General features: G+C 43.4%; 2 protein-coding genes across 2 annotated transcripts; both read right to left on the bottom strand.

Moving 5' to 3' along the window:
• On the bottom strand, positions 3,483-15,434 carry LOC8057705 (glutamate receptor 3.1). Its single transcript, XM_021463639.1, has 21 exons — positions 14,971-15,434; positions 14,767-14,859; positions 14,449-14,522; positions 14,307-14,365; positions 14,162-14,210; positions 13,507-13,601; positions 13,272-13,306; positions 13,086-13,184; positions 12,770-12,828; positions 12,499-12,673; positions 11,750-11,923; positions 11,464-11,569; positions 10,214-10,271; positions 10,029-10,134; positions 9,708-9,908; positions 7,637-7,958; positions 6,080-7,428; positions 5,709-5,986; positions 5,452-5,483; positions 4,944-5,350; positions 3,483-4,831 (listed from the first exon to the last, which is right to left on the bottom strand). The coding sequence occupies exons 1-21, from the start codon at positions 15,361-15,363 to the stop codon at positions 4,349-4,351; spliced, it is 4,647 nt and encodes a 1,548-aa protein (XP_021319314.1). The 5' UTR covers positions 15,364-15,434; the 3' UTR covers positions 3,483-4,348.
• LOC8057706 (uncharacterized protein At4g15970) lies at positions 16,099-19,032 on the bottom strand. Its single transcript, XM_002448361.2, has 4 exons — positions 18,551-19,032; positions 17,234-17,599; positions 16,584-17,065; positions 16,099-16,481 (listed from the first exon to the last, which is right to left on the bottom strand). Exons 1-4 carry the CDS (start codon positions 18,998-19,000, stop codon positions 16,460-16,462), a joined length of 1,320 nt encoding a protein of 439 aa, XP_002448406.2. The 5' UTR covers positions 19,001-19,032; the 3' UTR covers positions 16,099-16,459.

Here is a 19,055-nt window from a genome sequence, read left to right on the forward strand (position 1 = left end):
AATAGAGTAGAAATATGTCCAGACCACACCAAAGGCAAAAGCCTACCCAACCATGCCAAATTACAGTTCTGAAACAGATGATTACATCCAACAAAAGAACAATGGCCAACAAAGAGATCTGTGGCCTCGAGACTCCATCAGCATTTCCGGCTCTTGTTTTGCATTATCTTCATCGGCAGGTTCTGGTAAGAGGTTGAGTCGCGACACCACTTGATGTCTTTCGGACAGCAACTATATAACAATCTTGAGCATGGAGTCGACGCCTTTCCTCAGCACCTCCTTGTCATCTTCTTTTTTGAAGACCTGCTCAAAATTTTATGCACGCACAAGCATAACATATGATTTTTATTGGGTTCTTGATTTTTTTTCCATCAAAACAAACTTTGTTTCTCATTTTCCAAATAGCCCAACAGATGGTTGCAATTCCAACCGCAAAAATTTGTCTGCCATTGCACACACCATTTTCCAACTCTGATGTAAAGATATAGGCACCATTTGGCACTAATGCAAGTAGCTATAGTGGCCCAAATGATCTTAGCAACTGGACAGGTAAAGAGAAGATGGTTAACAGTTTCGTGCTGTTTACAAAAATAGCATAGGGGGTCTCCAACCCAATTTCTCTTTATCACATTGTCTTTAGTCAAAATAGCATCGTTAGCAACTAACCACAAGAAGATTTTGATTTTAGGGGGAATTTTCCCTTTCCAGATATATTTGAAAGTAGGCCCTCCATCAGAGCTGGTAAGAGCATTGTAAACTGATTTAACAGAGAATCTACCACTTTTCTCAAATTTCCTATCCTGAGAAGTGTCTATTATGATTGTCGAAGTCTCTTCAACAATTTTATATAAAAATCATCTAGTTCTATGGTTGAGAGTACCTTGAGAATCTTAGTTTTTTCCTTATCTGAAATAAAAGTCCAATGGCACCTTTTTTTAAGTTATATCATTTTAGAAAATTTAATGTTTTAAATTTCAAATTTTGTCTCTATAATTTTTTTTGATGTTTTAGTTCTTAGATTATGGGTTTGATCCACATCAGTATGAGATAGCAGCATGTATGATCCTATCCATTCTTTTTAATCAGTAATATAATTCTTAGTTAACATAGTTAACTTTCAACAAATAAAGATACATTGGTAATTTTTAGCACTATTTTTCCTAAAAACCTTAGCATCAAGTATTTTGCGACGAGGAATGACTATATGAATATACTTTTCTAAATATATAAAGAAAATGAGTACATGTTATGAAGATTATTACGATAATGAATCTAGTAAATACTAACTTTCTCTTGAATCTATCTCTACTAGGCAAAAAGTCATCCTAAGCGTCTCATTGTTAATAGGTATGTCACCGTATTTAAATCCAAGCGGACAGACTTCCCCATAAAGAACACAATTTAGTTGAGTTATGCTCAATTTACTAATAATACTAACCTTGTGTTGTCAATATCAATATACAAAGAGATTTTGATATGGTCAAACTTATGTTGCTCAACTTAGGAACCAGCCAAACAAAAGCCTTAATCTTGGGCTCCTAGACCATGGCCTTTGCCCTTAGCAGCTTGGGAACAAGAACATGGTTCACATTTTCATTTTCATATTTCGGTAACATCTGTGTTCTAGAAACGTAAATGTTCTCGTTCCTCATATTATAAAATAACATCGTAAGTTTATGTTTCTAAATGAGAACATGGCTGTTAAGCCTTTGCCTTTGTGTCCTCGTACACCGGACCTTCCTGTGCCATTGTGCTTCGTTTTTCTTGTGCTGGACGTATCTCCTGTACCATAATCCCTCAATTCCAAATTATAAATTATTTTAAAAATCTTAAAGAGTCAAAATATCTTAAATTAAACCAAATTTATATGATAAAATAATAATATTTATGATACCAACTAAGTATAATTAGATTTTTTGTTAATTATATTTTTATAATATATCTATTTAATTCTATAATTTTTTAAATTCTTTTAATAGTTTTAATTGACTATCAAGATTCTTAGATTTTAGATTTTCTTATAATATAATTTGGGGTGGAGTTTCTTGCTTCTTCCCGAGTCAAAACCAGTGCGATCTGCCCTGGGAATCTGCATATATATATAGATCCATTAATTAAACTACTATGGGCTCTCTCTCTCTTAGTGCCGCTGACAAAGAAAATTACTGGGACAGTAGACTATGCATACCTCCCTAGTCTCTTCGTAGCGTGGACCTCTGTCCTCTGTTCGCCTCGCGAGCACATGGGAGGAGGTTGGGATTGGCAACGACGTGACGCTATGATAAAATTGATAATGCAACTGGTAGCGGCTGTATCTGCCGAGACAAATCGCACGTAGTACAACCAACCGGACCCGGACGGGACGAAACATGACGCGGCGCACTGTTGGGGCACTAACATGACACTGTACACACGAGAGGCTCCGATCCATCGATCGCCCGCCCAGTTGACATGCTTCTTAATTATTTCCTGTATCTGTACGTACATACACCAGCCATAATCCGATCGATTCCGACGTGTCGCTTTCTCTGTTCGTATTTTATGCGCAAGCTAGGAATAAACTTTGGAGTCGTGCCCGTGACGTGGTGGGTGGGCCCGTCCTGCTCGTGTCTCCGTAATTCGCAGGATTATACTCGTTTTTTCTTTCAGAATCTCTGCTAGCTGTGCATGCAACGCATGTGAATTGTTTTCTACTATTGGTTTCGTAACAGAACGCGAGGGGTGACGCCGCGCGCGCTAGCTGGCGAAGGTGCGCATATGGCACTTGCGGAAAACAGTCCGGCGTGGATGATCTGAGCGTTGATATCAGGCCGTTTCATGTCCTCAAGTGCACTAGTGTGAAGGATTGTTGCGTGCCGCGTGCTAGCTAGCTAGCTCATTCGGTTGCGCTGCTCTGGCTGGCGTGTTCTCGATCAGCGCTTGAACCTTTTTGGTGGTTGTATTTTTTCCAACAAATTAATTATTTCTCGGTACAGCGGTAAAGAATGTATGTAGCCCTCGAGGATTGAATGAGGTAGGTGTTTGCTACTCGCGGTCGTCCCATCATACAGCTATATATCGAGAGCAGTACGTACAAAGTACGTGTAGTACGTATTTATTGGTAGTCTGTGGAGCACGGACAACTCACGTACGGTACGGTCACGACTCACGAGCTTACTCATGATCTCCCGAGAACACTGGTGAAAACGTACTGAAAAGAAAAGAGAGACATGCATATCCATGTGTTGTGATGATGATCATGATGCTCGCCCAGCCCAGCCACCCTCATCGTCTCGTCCGCTCAGAAGCGTGTCCCTCCTCATCATCCGCGCGCACGCGTAGCTCCATGTCGACCCTGATTGCTGTCGTCAAAAGCTACCGGGTTCGGCGATTAGGAATCGGAGGACAAACCGACAAAACCATGCATCAGATGAACAGAAAAAAGGGCAAAGTTTAGTGTAATTTTACTTGGCTTTTGAGGCCAAATTTAGAACTCGTCCAGAAAACGAAAATCGGTTCCGTTTTTACACAAGAAACGGAGGAACGAAACAAGATTCAAACGGAGCAAATGGGGATGGGGCCTTCGATGCAGCCTCCAGCAGCAGATGGTGACGGCCCAACAACCGAGTAGCCGACGGACGGAATGTGAAATGTCCCGCGCGCGACAGGTTGCTGGGACTTCCTGGTTGCCAGTTCGCGTGCTGGGTCACCGGACGGCGGACGCCCGCCCGCTCGAGTGCTCAACAAACTGCCAATCTTTTGCCGTGCCATCGCCCATCGAGCGCGGCCAAAGATTCTCGGCGCCTTCGCGCCCTCGATCCGGCACCCGGCACGAGCCCCGGCGGACGCTTTCCGCCCCCGTCCCCGAGGTTCTTGTGGTTGTGGGGGACACTCGGCACGGCACGGCACGGCACGGCACTGGCGCGGCCAGAAACCAAGGCTGCCGAGGGCGGCTCCGCTACGCTGGACTCGCGTCGCACCGCCGTGACGGGTTTGTAAAAAACCATGTATTTCACCAGTGTACTACGTACTACTTATACTGGATTACTGGTAGCTTTCTTAATCACACGCCTAGGATCCGACATTAATCCCCCCCAACATGTGCGGCAAATTAAGGAGGCCCTACCCCCCATGTGCGCTGCTTTACGCATCTATACAATTCCGCGGCACACGGAGATCCAAATTCACTACACCCAGGAGGCCAGGACGGACCCGTTGGTGCACCGACACCAGACGGTGAAAACGGAATCAATGTCGCTACGACCATCTACGTACACGGCTGCTGCATGCATCTACGGCCTTGGCGCGCGTACATGTACATGTACCGTACTAGCTGTTGGTGAGGCATCGCCGTATCGTGCCGTGCGTACTACCTCGACATGCTGGTATTATTGCTCGACGTGAAGCTGCTGACGCCGTTGCTGGAGCTGCCGCTGGACCCTCCCAGCGCCGCGGGGTCCTTGCAGCTCCCCTTCAGGGACGACTGCGTCTCCCGGCGGTCGGCGAAGGACAGGAACGCGCGGATGCTGCTGCGGCGGGAGCGGGAGATGGCGCCGTCGCCGCCCGTGGCCACCGCGGCCGGGGGCGGCAGGGACGCCACGTGGAGCGAGTACTGACGGACCAGGATGCAGCCGTGGATGGCCAGCGCCGCGAGGCACGCCACGCCGCAGATGAGGAACAGCGCCGAGAAGCTCTGCACCCGCAGCCGTTCCGCCGGCTCCAGGTCGGCCGTGGACTGCGACGCCCCGTTCGATAGCCACTTGTCGTGGATCCTCTGCAGGTCGCCGTTCTCCGACAGCGACAGGATCGCCGTCGACATGTCCACGGCCAGCTGCGAGTCCCGCGGGAACGCCTGCCGGACCAGACCAGACCAAACAATTATTATCACAAACATCTGCAGCTCAACTGCTACTCATCGAGCTGCACGTGTATGCATATGTGAGTGAGGGTGAATGGCGACTCACGAAGCCCCAGCCGCTTTTGGTGAACTCCGCGCCGACGATCGCGACCTTGTCGTGCTGGAGCAGGAAGAGCTCGACGTACGGACGCTCGTCGACGATGGCCACGACGCCTCCCTTGCGAGGGCCGAGGTCTAGCGCCTGCTTGTACTCGTCCGGGGTGCCGAGCGCCTTGAGCCTCGACGGGGAGACGCCCAGCTCGTGCACCAGGTAGCTCTCCGCGAAGGACCCGACCTGGAACCCGATGGGCTCGTCGCTGGCGATCAAGTTGTCGATGCCCGTGATCGGGGACGTCAGCTGCTGCACGGTGAGGATGGAGGTCAGGCTCGCGGTGTAGCTGGACTGGATGATCAGGACTACGAACAGCCAGATGAGGATCACGAAGCGGCCGAGCGTGCTCCTGGTGTCCTCTCCTGTAAAAAGTCCAAGATGCAGAAATGACTCCTGATGAGCATGTTTGCGAAGCTTTGTCTTGATTCTTGTGCAGAAATGTAAAGAGCTGCATTTCACTTACTGTGGGCAAAGAACAGAGTTGAGAAACTGAACCTGCAAAGAGCATATACATATATAGCAAGTTAAGTGTGTGACATTCGAGTGACTGAAAATATGTGCAGAAGAAGCAGTGAAATGTTTTTAACAAGGAAAAATTGATCTGCTTATCCTTCCAACCCGCCTTGTAAGATGACAGTAAGTTGATGGCAAACATTAAGGAAATTAATAAGCAGATATAAATACATGTCAATGTTAGACACTTAGGAGCTTAGGACTCACCAGAAAACAGTAATAACCTGTTTCGCTGGAGGACCGCGGAACTCATCATTGATTCTGTGCTCGAGCAACCAAATCACTGTTCCTATGATCAGAAAGAAAACTCCTGTCACAGACCACATTCTGATTGTAAATGGCTGCAGGAAAGCCCATCCATTCGAGCTCTGTGTCTTAACAGCGGTAAGTATGACAAGCCCAGAACCAACGTATGGTTGGGTGAAATCAACAACTTTTGTCCGATTTGTGACAATAGCTACATCCCCAACAACAGCATCAAATCCCTACAAAAAGAAAGACGACTATTAAAACATGACTCAGTGACACACACAAAACCGTAAATGAAGCTTATTTCAGAAATACAAAGTAGAACTTACATTCGTCACAATTTGACTGATAAGTTCTGTGTAGCTTGGATTCTCACGGCCATTGCCAAAAGGTATAAACCTATATGTAACTGGGTATTGCAACAGGTTTATTGCAGCAGCAAACACATCAATACAGAAACCTCCCACCGTTTCAGTTTGATTGTCAACTGATACAAATTGACGGTAACTTACCCTATCGGGAACTCCAATTCTCAGCTCATTTCCATTGTTAGGGAACACCCATCCCCGGGGCTTCGTTACAGTCTCACCTGGCCAGATTGCAGAGTGGAGTTCCTGATTTGCACTGACATTGAATGGTTTCTTGTATAGAGTCTCAGGAGACACAATAGACAGCCCAGAATAGTTGGACCAATAACCAATTGTCCGCAAACCAGACCCTATTATGTTCACAATGTCATATGCAGGCAGGATAAGATTACCATCTGAATCCAACTTTACGGTGCCAGTTGCACCCATGAAATTTACTTTGCGGATCTTTTCTAGTAATAGCATCCCCTCATCAAAGACGCTCAATGCGTCCAGATTCAAAGCTCCTCCTGCAACTGCACGCAGTCTGGGGTCTGGAGAGAAGGAAATGTTTCCGCCACTATTGAAAAATGCATCCAACCCATGAGCAAGCATCCAGACAGTGTCATAAGCATAAAGGCCATATGAATTGGGCAAGCTGCCACTGCTGCCACTATCCTCCTTCACCAGTTTACTCCATTGTGAAACTAATGTCTTCTTCCTATCGGTGTTTTCTGTGTGCTGACGCAATGTGAGAACACCCTGCATTGTGCTCAGTAATCCACTTTCAAGACGAGGAGCTGAATCGAGGTATGCAGTGAGCCAATCTGTTGCAATCCACACATATCCACCGGATGTCATGCTAAGGTTATATGCTAGTGAGAACACGTCAATTCCAGAATCATCATGTGCATGCAGTACAAAAACCCGGGACTCCATCATTGCAGCCTTGACTAGCACAGCAGCCATTTCACTCTTTTTTGCTCCTGGCCTAATTGCAGCCTTATACAAGATCTTCAATCTCCTCTTGGCAAGCTCATCATCTAAGGAGGATATGCCATTTCTTCCATAATCGTCATCAATATATACGGCTGTCACCATCTTCCACCCGTAGTAATCAATTAAGCTAGCAACGGAAGCCATTTGAAATTGATCACTATGAACGGTACGCACAAAGAAAGGATACTGAAGTGGTGTCAGAGTCGGATCAGTTGCAGCAAAGGACATCAAAGGTACTTGGAGTTCATTTGCAACATGGGATATGACGTGTGCAACAACTGAAGATTGTGGCCCGATGATTGCAATTGTATCTTTCTCCATGAATTGCAAGGCTAAGCAAGATAAAAGGATAAAGAGTCAGTCATAAGGCACCATGCAGATTGTATTTTTGTAATAAGACTTAGGCACCTCCAGTCAAAAATAGTTGACGTTTAGGACAAACTATGTCAACTATTGTTAATCGGAACCAGGAGTATGTTTTATTGTCGCAATGGCAAAGAGGACTAGCTAAAAAAAAGGCAAGAGACATGAAAGGGGTACCTTGAACAATGCCGATGAAACCACTGTAGTTGGTATCTTGCATCTGAACAACCAGCTTTGTTCCCCGAAGAACACTTGGATCTTTGTTGATGTCATTGACTGCAGCAGCGATGGCAACCTTGGCAGCTCTTCCATTTGTCGAACTGAATGTAAAAAGAGCTCCAATGTTTACAACACTGGGTCTCACAGAAATGTTTTGTCCAAGTGCACAGGAACACAAACAGCAGAAGATGCTCAAAATATGGAGCATGAACTTCATGTTTAGTCCTGATTCCAAAGGATAGCTGGGGTATTCTTTAAGAGTCCATCCTCCTGCTGAACATCATATGTGCTGGAAGAACCAAAAGAAAATTTCAAGATTATTCCTGTTTGGCAGATATTTTCTCTTTCTAATGACTCAACCATTCTTCAAGGAAAATTCAGGCATTTACATGATGAACTACAGGCACAAATTACAAACTGGAAGGATATCAGGTACAAGGGGGGATATATTCCACATCAACATGAATTCAGGGCTCAAGAACACAAAAATGAACACTCGTGTAAGAAAAACTGGGAATTCCATAAAGAAACAAAGAAACAACTGGAAGGAAAGCACCAAAACAAACTTAAAAGCAGAGTTCTGATCTTAGAAGCTGCGGAGACTAAGCAACCTCTCACCTCAAGATTTGGCCTTGAACTATCGGCATAAGAAGCAAAGTTAGAACATAAACCTAAGCATGAGCTGAGATGGGTTTGACCACAGAATTCTCTATATATGAGCTCTAGGGGCAAGAAGATCAGGTACGAAGGGGACATGGGACTATTTGGAGACAACAACAGGGTGAATCCAGAAGCGTGGAGCATGCAGGATTCGCAAATAATTGCCCCCCGGATCGGAACCTCTTCCCTTTCTGCGCTTTCTTTTTTGTGAATTGAGGCATGGTTGCTCTTACCGTTGGCTCCAGAGCAGTTTAGTTGGCAGTTGCTTCCTCTCAGACTGCACGAGATAGGTGTGAGGGGCCGGTAGCCCGTGTGAACCCTGTTGGAGTGTTGGCTATGGAAGCTGCACGGTGCACGCCTCACCGAAATACGTACATGTTAAATTCGTTTGGCTGTTATCGCACTTCTTGGCTCTTGTGGCTGTCATCGGCTCGTCACACTTCTTGGCTCTTGCAGCTCGGGCACTGAACATTTTCCTAGATACTGGCTCCAGTTTGTCCTGTAAAGCATGATATTTGGAGTGCCGAGATATACATGTTCTAAACAGATAAGCAAGACACAGATATTTTAGTTCAGAAATTCAGGTCCTCACGTCGAACATGTGACTGGGAGTAGCTCAGTCGCAGCTACATTCCACGTCTTAAAAAATGCGACTCCATACGTGAGCATATCTGGGCATGTAGTACAGTAATACATACCTGAGGACACATCGAGCTCGTGCTCTTTTGGGTGGACTAGGTACCTTGACAACCCCAGTCCACAAGCCTCCCTTGTAAAGGCCAGTAGCAGCAACATCATCGGTGCAGCGAGTTGTCACAAATAATTGCCACCGAACACGACGTTGTCCCCGGCCATCACATCTATGAAAGAGAAATCTACAGTAAGCCTCATCAAATTCCTCATTTCGTAGTCATTTGGTCTAGTCGGTCACTAATTAATTCTACTTAAGGACCCAAATTTTCGTTTATTTTAATGAGTCTTCACCTATTATGTATTTTATGCAACACTTGAGACACAGATGACAGAACGTACCCTCGAAAGTCAAAAACACGTTAGCATTATCGAAAAGCATTCGTCCAGAACAACGAATAAATATATCGAAAAGCATACTGTTGAATCGCTTGAATAAGCTGAAACGATATTTCCTCTATATAATTGGCAATCAGGCTTACATCTTATATTAGTTGTAACAGAAATAATAGTTTCCTCACATAACCGTTTCAGCTCAAAATTGATGCTACAACACCCAGACATTCCTAGAGATAACACTAGGAAGCCAAACTCCCAATGAGAACCACACAACAACCCAACGCTACCCCAACAAGCCAACGGCCTAATTCTTGGAGATTCGCTCTGAGTTTCCTTCTCAGGCCTCCATCCGCAACCGTTTGGAAGGTGTGCTGTCGCTAGCCCCTACCACCTCGATTTTTTCATTGCCCTCTACAATAGTTTCTACGGTGCTATTGTGTTGGCCCCCAAAGGTCCATCCAGGAAAATCTGATCCTAGAAATAACGAAGTTGGTGTGGTTCTGTAGAATGCAAGGGGGACCTGTTTTATCCGCCGACGTACCTACAATTCAAAATTGAAAGACTGGTGAATTTTTCTGGAAAATTCCAGATATAATTAATAATGGACAAGGCAATTGGCAACAGATAATATGCAAATGCAGCTCTGGTTTTGAAGGCGTACCTCGTCCCTGAAAACTGTTGCATAGGAACCTGAACTGAAGTCTGTTATTTTCATCTCAGTAGTTTTGGCCCTGACAGTGAGATCCTCCTCAAGTGATGCGACAAATCTAATAGTACCACAAGAAAATGAGCACACAGAAAGGAAAACTGCATAACAATCAGGACAGCAAGTTACTTTCCAATTACCTAGAAACTGCAGGAGAGTAATGATGGCGAAGCGTGTCTATTTCCCACAAAGAACTTCCTGTAGCACATAACACATGATAAAGAGGAATCAGTTCACAAAAAAAAATATAAATGAATGTGTTATTGGCATAAATATGTAAACATTGATATGAATTGGCTATGGTAAGAACCCTTTCGTCTGTAGACTACTTATGTTCTCCTTGCTTGATTCCAATCAATACCGGACTCTCTCTTTTATAGAAGAGATCACAGACTTGACTCCTAAGGAAATATTCTAACTGAATCAATCTAACTTATCTCTTTCCTAACAAACCAAATCAATATAATCTGCCCGATATTGTTCATGCAGTACTGTTTGCACGTGCTACAGTACCACGTGGGCCCTTGGACCGTCTCCGCTTGCCATAACATGAAAGCATATCAACTTGCAGTTGCATCCACAAGTTATTATGGATGTAACTTCAGGCTGTAATTTAGAACTTGTCATTATCTAACCATGTGGATAAATCATAATGTAAAATAGTCATTTAGTTTGGTCCGAAAATGTTAGTACATCAGACGACATAGAATCAATCAAGGGCCATTTCATTTAAGTTCCCACCAGTTTCAGCTGTTCACTGATTGCAGTGTTAGTTGATGGCACCTTAGGATATGCATCAAAGAACCTTATCGCGTCATGACAACCTGGATATTTTATAGCATAGTGCATAAACAGTGCTGAAAGCTCTTAAAAAAAGGTGGGGGTCCAAGGAAGAAAAATTATAGCAGTTCACCAATAGAATTGTAAATACTAAAGCTCATACAATATAGTTTGATAGTAAACATGCTTCCTCTAAAGTTTTTCTTAACACAAAATAATGAATCAGAAGACAGAAAATTACATCAGCATCATAAAGCAATGAGCCAAAAGTATGAAGCTAAATTTCTTCTTTTATTTGAGAAAAGTATAGTTTCTATAGGTAATTTCAAGGTAGGTTGATTAGGTCAGCATACCAAGAAAATACAGATGAAGTTTACAATTCTACTGCTTTCTATTTCAGAGTTCTAATTCTTCATATTTCAGTCTCCTTATCGTGAAATCCTTAATCTGACCATCAAGTTAAAAAACATGCTTGGGAATTGAAAGTACTGTAACTTGAGCTCAAAGAAAGATTTTTAGGTGATGGCTTGTCACTCAGGACTGCAAGGAGACAAAGCAAAGAAAAAGAAAAGGATGAGATAACATCTCTTTGATATGATGAAATACTTACGCATTGCACCAGATTTTGCAGGGTCTGCCTCATTATTGTTAAAAGGATCAGCACCGATCTTCTTAGATTGACTAGCTTCTCCTGTGGCATTACTCTCATCAACCTCCTGAAAGGAATTCCATAGCATAAAAATTAGCCTGTGAAACAACAATAGGAAGATGCGGCTGAATATGCTACCAATGTAGCTCAAAATCTGCCCAGTGGGCAGTGGTGTATGCACACTTGAATCAATCAAGCATCCTACACACCCAGTACAACTATAAAAAAGGTGTAGCAAGTAACATACCCAATGGACCAAAAAATTAACTGAGGGATGTCTCCGCAGCAGATTATGAATTAAAGCAATAATAATAAGAGCTCCAGCTGGAGGAACTGAAAGAGCAAGTCTACTCAATCTTTTTGCAAATGCAGCAGCAAGATATGCAGGAAGATAAGAAGATTTCAGGCATGTGTCAAGAAGCTGCAAGAAAACAAGTCAAATGTCAGCAGATAGCAATAACTAAATGGTAAATAGGATAATAATACTTACATAAAAATAAAAAGAAAATCTATTTCAAGATTCAACAGCATGTATTATGGATATTGCTCCTCTTCAATCATAAGTGTTGTCCACAACTAGAACAGCAATGGACACGAACTCAAAGGTGCCTCTCACGGTTTTCAAGCATTCAGGATTAACTAATAAACTACAAGTTTAGCCGACTATAATTCGTAGATATCTTGCACATGGATAATTCTTTATGCCAGCTGCTAGAGTCCGCATTAAGATGGCCATGATTGTTCCAGCTGAAAAATATTTCCAGACAAAGATGGCAAAGAATCACTGTATATGGGCCTGAATGAGATGCTCTGGAGCAGCATTTATAAAATACGAAGTTGCGGATGGCTGCTATCATTTTAAGACCTTGATGTTTTCCCATAGTGGAACTTTATGATATTTTTCAGCTCAAGAAGTTGATTCATCATAAAAAAAGGGTGATCTACCATACTCAGAGAAGCACGATAACGTGGCAGCCATAATTTTTTTTCACTTACTTGCAAGAACACTGACCGGTGTTTTGCCATGAAAACAGCAGGAGTAAGTAGTGCATAAAGCTTTTCATAGAATTTTGGATACTCCAGACCGTGTTGCGTCATAAGAATGAAAAGGCCACTTAAGGCCATCACACTGATAACACCACCAATATCATATGATCTAGTCAAGAAATCACTGCAGCAGAAAAAAGAAGAGTCATACATATAAGAAGATTTATGTCAGTGAAATGTTGAACTGATATGCAAATAATAAGGAAATCGTACAACCTACCATAAGATGGAAGGGTTTGACATTGAAGGAATGACATTTTGATGAATTGAAGCAAGGACCTGCAAGGCCCCAAAAAAAATCAAGACAGGAAACCATAGCTAACAATGAAGCACCTAACTACTGCAAAATAAAGTGAGTGCTCGTAATGTAGATTAGCAAAAGCAGACGATAAATATTTTTATTTTCATCTTCCAAATTGTTACCATACCATAATGCACTAGACTGCAATAGGATTAGAAAATCATTGCTGCAAGGGCTTATAATTCAGGTACAACAGTAACCATAGTTATGTCTTTCAGGGCAAGAACAGCTTTACCTCCTTATACACATCAAGCGGCAGTGGTAACTTGAGAAAAGACAGCCATGCTTTAGTGAACTTCAATTGTAATTTTTTCTTGATGTGAGTAGAAGTGTCCTAAATAATTCCATCAGTTAATAGCCAGAAAATTTGAGCTTAAGCTCAAAAAATGCCAGTTTATTTGTGGTATATATGACGAAGTACCTTGGAAGAGTCCTTTTCTCCTTTAGAAGACAGCCCTTCATCAGAAGTACAAAACCAAAAGGCAAGAGTAAGAATACTAATCACACCTTAATGCATATGGGTTCATAAAAGCATAATATAAAAGCCATTTTATAATTTAAATGAGAATTATTTTGTAGGTTCACAAGAATACATGAAATTACTATTGTAAATGAGAGTAAAGTTTAGAGTGCCAAACAAATAATAAAATACTCACCAACAGTACTCCACATATCAAATGTTGATTCCTTTTGAAAATCCATTGAAGGAACATGTGCCAAAAGATTGTATATGTTGTGTACAAAAATACTACTGTCATGGAAGTTGAAGAACATCATAAGACATTAGAACTATACAACTTTGAAGATGTTCAAAGGAATCAAATATAGCAACAGAGACAGGGACACAGGGTTCCGGTCTTTCAGCTGACAGGTAAGACAACGCATAATCATGCTTTAAACAATCCACACCAATGACCACAATCTATGGATTGAGTTTCCAGAGCCAAAAACTATAAAACCACAAGGTAGAAACCTTTGCTAAATCGCTAGAGTGCACAAGCGCAGGATGAAATACAAGCAACAAATCCACGATTCCACGCTAATTGCCGAAAACCAAGAAGCTAGTACTGGAGCAATAACACCTAAACACAAGACTTTCCTACCAACGATTCTTTTAGAAGGAAGCATGAGGTACATGCATTTGTTGTGCATAGGTTTGTAATAATCATTAAAGTTGGCACAGAAATGCAATTTTCTATGGTCTCATGGTGACTCCAAAGTGTGAACTTTGCAGAAGTTGTTTTTGGAAGCATTAAACTACAGGTCTAGAGCTTAAGATTTAAGATGTATACCATGTAAAAGAAAGTATACCTATTTTCTGACCCGCCACTTCCACTTTGCAAGGCATCTTTTCCAGAGCCTGAACAGAAAAACAATAGGGTTACAAACTAGTAGATGTCAAACTATGCAAGTGTTCTGATGATCAAACAAGAACAAAAGAAAGACTGAAGACTACCAGTGATTTTACTGCCCAGACTGTTGGCGATCTTGTCTAAGCTAGTGTACGTAAAGTAACTGCAGAAGCAATGGTAGGGTGAAAATAAGTACATATTGAGAAAAATGCCAGTAATACAATTGAAAATTTGAGCACATCGTACCAAACATCAGTGTATTTGAAGTACTTTGATCCAAGCAGCTCTAACAACGTATCAATAGGATCAGCAGCATGAACCTGTAGAAAGAATGGGGACAGATAAGAGCAAACCCTAGAGTAATAAACAGGAGATACATAGTCGCTACCCGCTAATATTGAGTTGGCAGCACGGTTACTTGAGTAGAAACAAACAGAGATTATATCAAATAAGAAACAAGCTCAACTCTGACACAACGCAAACTTCCCCATCAATAAGGGGAAACTATACATTTCTATGGCAAAAATCGAACATCTGCAATGCCATAATTGAAGAGAAACTCACGACAGCGTAGAGAAACTTGTGGTAAATTGCCGATTGGAACTTCCCGTCCTTCCCCAGCTTCACAAAATCCATGAGAGCATCCAGTGCTACATCCTATATATAGAGAGCACAAAAGGTACGCGACTAAGAGTAGAGCCAAATTGTGTGTTCAACCATTTACTCGACACACCCAGATAAGATGCTAGTAATGCTATCGAAGTTCACCCTGATCGCGTCATCGCTGTGTGGAGACACGCTGAGCTCCACCAGCGCCGCGACGAGCTCGTCGAACCGCTGCCGCAGCCAGGCTCCAAACACGAGCTCGGGGTCGCTGCCCGCATCCCCCGCGGTGGCTGCCGCAGAGGCGGAGGGGATGGATGGGATGAGTGGTACGAAGAAGGACTGGAGCGAGATGAGCGCCTCGAGAGCGAGGTCGAGCGGTGCGGTGGGGGAGAGAAGAGCGAGGAGGGCGGGGGCGTGGTTGAGGTGCGCGCGCGAGGAAAGGAGCTCGGTTCCCAGCTTCTTCACCTCATCTAGGGTTGCGGTCCCGCCTCTGGAACGCCGCTTCTTAGAGGCAGACGCGGTCGCCGTCGGCGATGACGATGACGATTTCGCCATGGCGGGAGGGGTGGGAAGCGGCGGCGGCGGCGAGGTACTGGGAGGAGGTCAGTTCTGGGGTTTATGGACGTAGGTGCGGCTTGTCAGTCCGGCCTGTGTAGAAAAAAAAAACTAAACCAACGTGCGCGTCCAGTATGAATGAAGTGGCCCAATGGAGGCCCATCTCGAGATAGCGGACGCACGGCCAGACTACAGAATTTGGAACGCGGCCCAGCTCCCCGTTTTTTCCGTACTCCCTACTCCGTAGACGACAGCTCTTTTTTTTTTTGAAAGTGCAGTAGACGACTACACTCTGGAGTACGTTTGTAGTGACTAGTGAGCGTCTACATCCATAAAAAGAAGCATGCTCCATGAAACAAACAGTAGTCGACTATGCATTCATGGTGATAGTTACCGGATAGAATGAATGAAGTTTACTGCATTTTATCCAATCGAAAATGGAACTGGGTTGTTTAGCTGTTCGTGCGTCTTTGGTGACATCTTATCGCCTAGAGGTTCAAAGAAAGCATGCAAATGAAAAACGTTGAGTTCCTTCAAAGAAATATATTGAATCGCCATAATTGATGCTGATGTGGCTATATCCCCGGATCAGCTTTAACCGAGCTGCTCATTCAAAGAGTAACTGCACCTATGCAACCGAACCGAGTGATCCATCCAAATCCTAAACTGATGCTGTGATGCAATTTAATGCTTGGCTTACCATGCTTAGCTGCACATCCAGGTAAATAAAACATCTAAGAAGCAAATGGGACAGCCTGAATCTTCTTTGTCCCGATGAGATGCATAGCAATAACGCAGTTTTAGCAACAGCGATAGCATCAAGAAAGTGCAGCTCATTTGTTTCTGTCTTACAGATGAAACTTATCAGTCAAGTCAGCGATTAACATCGCAACCTATGTTAAGCACTAAGCAGTCATGAGTCATATTGAGGTACAAACGAAATTAGCCTGCCGAAATTGGCATAAGGAAAAACTATATACACTAAAAAAGGTCTAGGGGGCAGCTTTTCGACTAATTCAAAATCAAAATACATGGAACCTTTTTTGTGTATCAGTGATCTCACATCCTTTTCTTGACCCTAGCATGCTTTATTGCCTTAACGGTGCGACCATGAAAGACTGCAAAATGAATACTACTCATTAAGATGAAGACACAATAGCAACAGTGCGCCGAAACCAGCTTAACCTCATACTGTTTGAAGTAAGTGTAGCATATCGTACCTGCAATTTTGTGGCACTCGCCAAGCAGATATCTGCAATCTTTTCAAATTTGGGGGCAAGGACAAATAACTCCTCCAATCCTCCATCATAATCCTCAGATCATGAATCTTGCTTCGCAACCCAATGCAGCAGTTAGCATGCATAGTGCAGACTTCGTTCAAATCTCTGCTTGGTTCACAGAACCCTCCAAAGTACTTTGTACTCAGAAACTTAATTGTCAATCCAATGTCTACAATGTAAGGATCATGCTTTATAGCATTGAATACATCCTGATCATGATAGCCAGGATACCTCAATCTTGATGAATACCAGAAACTGTAAAACTCTATGCTTCGTTCATTTGATTTCACATAGCTGAAGCCTCCATTAGCAATATTTCTCAAGTCGGTCGCATTCCTGACATAGTGATCACATGCAATCTGAAAGTCTACATCAGGATAGAAATGTGGGAATGGATTGCGAAACCACATAATGTCTGCATCCTGGAATTAGATTAAAACAAAAGAAAGATAAATAAGACTACCAAATTACTTTCATTTACATATTCAATAACTCATCAGGTCATATTTCACAAACAAACAACACCTGAATCTTTCTCCGCTGCAAAATGGGAATAATTAGTTGTCAAGTTAATGTATTGAAGAATTTACCGAGAATATGAAGTTGTAACCTTTTTCAAGAACCAACCGCAAGAAATCTAGCCTTCTCCACATCATTTCAAGATATCCTGAAGTCAGGAACCTCCTCTCTTCAGAGAAATCCACACCCTCGGTTCCCAGAGCAAAGCAATAGGGATGTATTTTGACACATTGCTCGTATGCTTTCCGATCAAATGCTACAATTACAAGGTGTTTCAACAGCAAATTTGTTCTAACACCAGAACGGAAGCTACCGGTGAAAAGGTCTATCACAGACCCGGGAGAAGCCCATGCAGCATTAAGTGTAGTCAAGATAACTGTATTGTCTCGCATAGAAGCCTTCTTTAGGACTCGCTCAAGTTTGAGATCTTCACTGTCCTACAAAGATCATTATATATTAATTGGAAACCAATGCATAGATGAGCAAAGTGACTAATCCACTGGCTATTCAAATATAAAAATTAGCCATGCAAAACTAAAACAAAACGGATCTTTTGAGAGCCAACAGGATGGGGAAATGCATAGAACATGCAGAAAAAATCAAACAAGATATTACATTGAATACTGAGATAAGTAGTAAGACTTTAGCATGATCACTACTTAGTAAGTTGTCATAAGTCTAATTTGCCATTATAACAAGCATTTTTCCATGTGAACAACCAACATCAGTTTGTGATTAACTGGAAGCCAAGCATAACTATTACATATATATATAAGCTTTGCAGCATGCTGTAGCTAAACTGTTTGGCCTATCCAGGTTGGGAAAATATCATCAATCGATATTTTAATGAAAAAGAGTGAATGACAAAAATGACCAGCAGCAAACATTAATAACTTACTTATTTAGCAAGATTCAAATAAAGTATCTAAAATTAAAAAATGTTCCAAGGCACAGTAATTTCATTCCAGATGGATATACAGTCGAACTGACACCGAAAATACAGTAGGATGAGACGACTACAGTATCGGTCTTCCATTTTTCGATCTATGGCATCAGAAGGGGTTAGTTTAGATGGACGAAGCATGTTTCATTAAAAAATCAACCGTGCTCATGTACACTTCTAATGTCCTAGCCGATCTAAAAACCACGGCCAACAGATTTCAGTCGACGCTCGCTCCTCTCTTGCAGAGAACTGGTTTCAGTTGCTTCATCCTAAGGTAAGCCTTCCGTTTCCAAGACATCAAGTGAACAGACATATGACACAACGACGAACTTCAAATGCCCAATAACTCAGAATGTCAATGTCACTATGCTTAAGACTCTCAATCATACAGAACAGTGAATCACCAAATCATCAGCATTAATAGAAGGTTTGCAAGCGTGTTCACCAGATCGTCGGCTTCGGCGCCCTCCTCCTTGGATGCGGCGAACGAGGAGGGCAGCGAGTCCCACTCCCACCCCCAGGAAGCCCCCAGCGAGCGCCAGACGGCGGCGCGGTATAGCACCGCGAAGGGCAGCGCGACGAGGGTGGCGAGGAAGAGAGCGGCAGCGGATCTTCGGAGCGCGCGCCTCGGGCCGCCACGCGAGCGCGCGGCGGAAGGGGGCGCGCCCATCAGGGCCTTGCGCGCTGGCCTGGCCATGTCGGGCCGGGAGAGAACGGAAGTACCAGCACTACTGTAGTTCAGTGGACAGTGGCGCGGCGCCGTAGCGCGGGCGGTTGCGGACTTGCGGTTGGCGGAAGTGAGATTCTGAGAACCGTCGGAATCGGAAATAGAGTATGTGGTAGTGCAAGCTACATCGCACGTCACAGGCCGGGAGCAACATGAAACACATGTCATGCCGGTGAGACGGAAGATGGATCTGATCTCCCCTCCCAGCTCCCAAGCCCCAACT

The sequence above is a fragment of the Sorghum bicolor genome, chromosome 6 (genome assembly GCF_000003195.3).
Source record: "Sorghum bicolor cultivar BTx623 chromosome 6, Sorghum_bicolor_NCBIv3, whole genome shotgun sequence".
Lineage (NCBI taxonomy): Eukaryota > Viridiplantae > Streptophyta > Magnoliopsida > Poales > Poaceae > Sorghum > Sorghum bicolor.

Coding starts and splice junctions, on each gene's coding strand:
- LOC8057706 (XM_002448361.2), bottom strand. CDS start 19,000: ATGACATGTGTTTCATGTTGCTCCCGGCCTGTGACGTGCGATGTAGCT. Junction 17,600..18,550: donor GCGCCGAAGCCGACGATCTG/GTGAACACGCTT, acceptor TGATCTTTGTAG/GACAGTGAAGATCTCAAACT. Junction 16,482..16,583: donor CGAGTGCCACAAAATTGCAG/GTACGATATGCT, acceptor TTCATTTTGCAG/TCTTTCATGGTCGCACCGTT.
- LOC8057705 (XM_021463639.1), bottom strand. CDS start 15,363: ATGGCGAAATCGTCATCGTCATCGCCGACGGCGACCGCGTCTGCCTCT. Junction 13,307..13,506: donor TGATATGTGGAGTACTGTTG/GTGAGTATTTTA, acceptor CTTCTGATGAAG/GGCTGTCTTCTAAAGGAGAA. Junction 9,909..10,028: donor CAACAGTTTTCAGGGACGAG/GTACGCCTTCAA, acceptor TTTGAATTGTAG/GTACGTCGGCGGATAAAACA.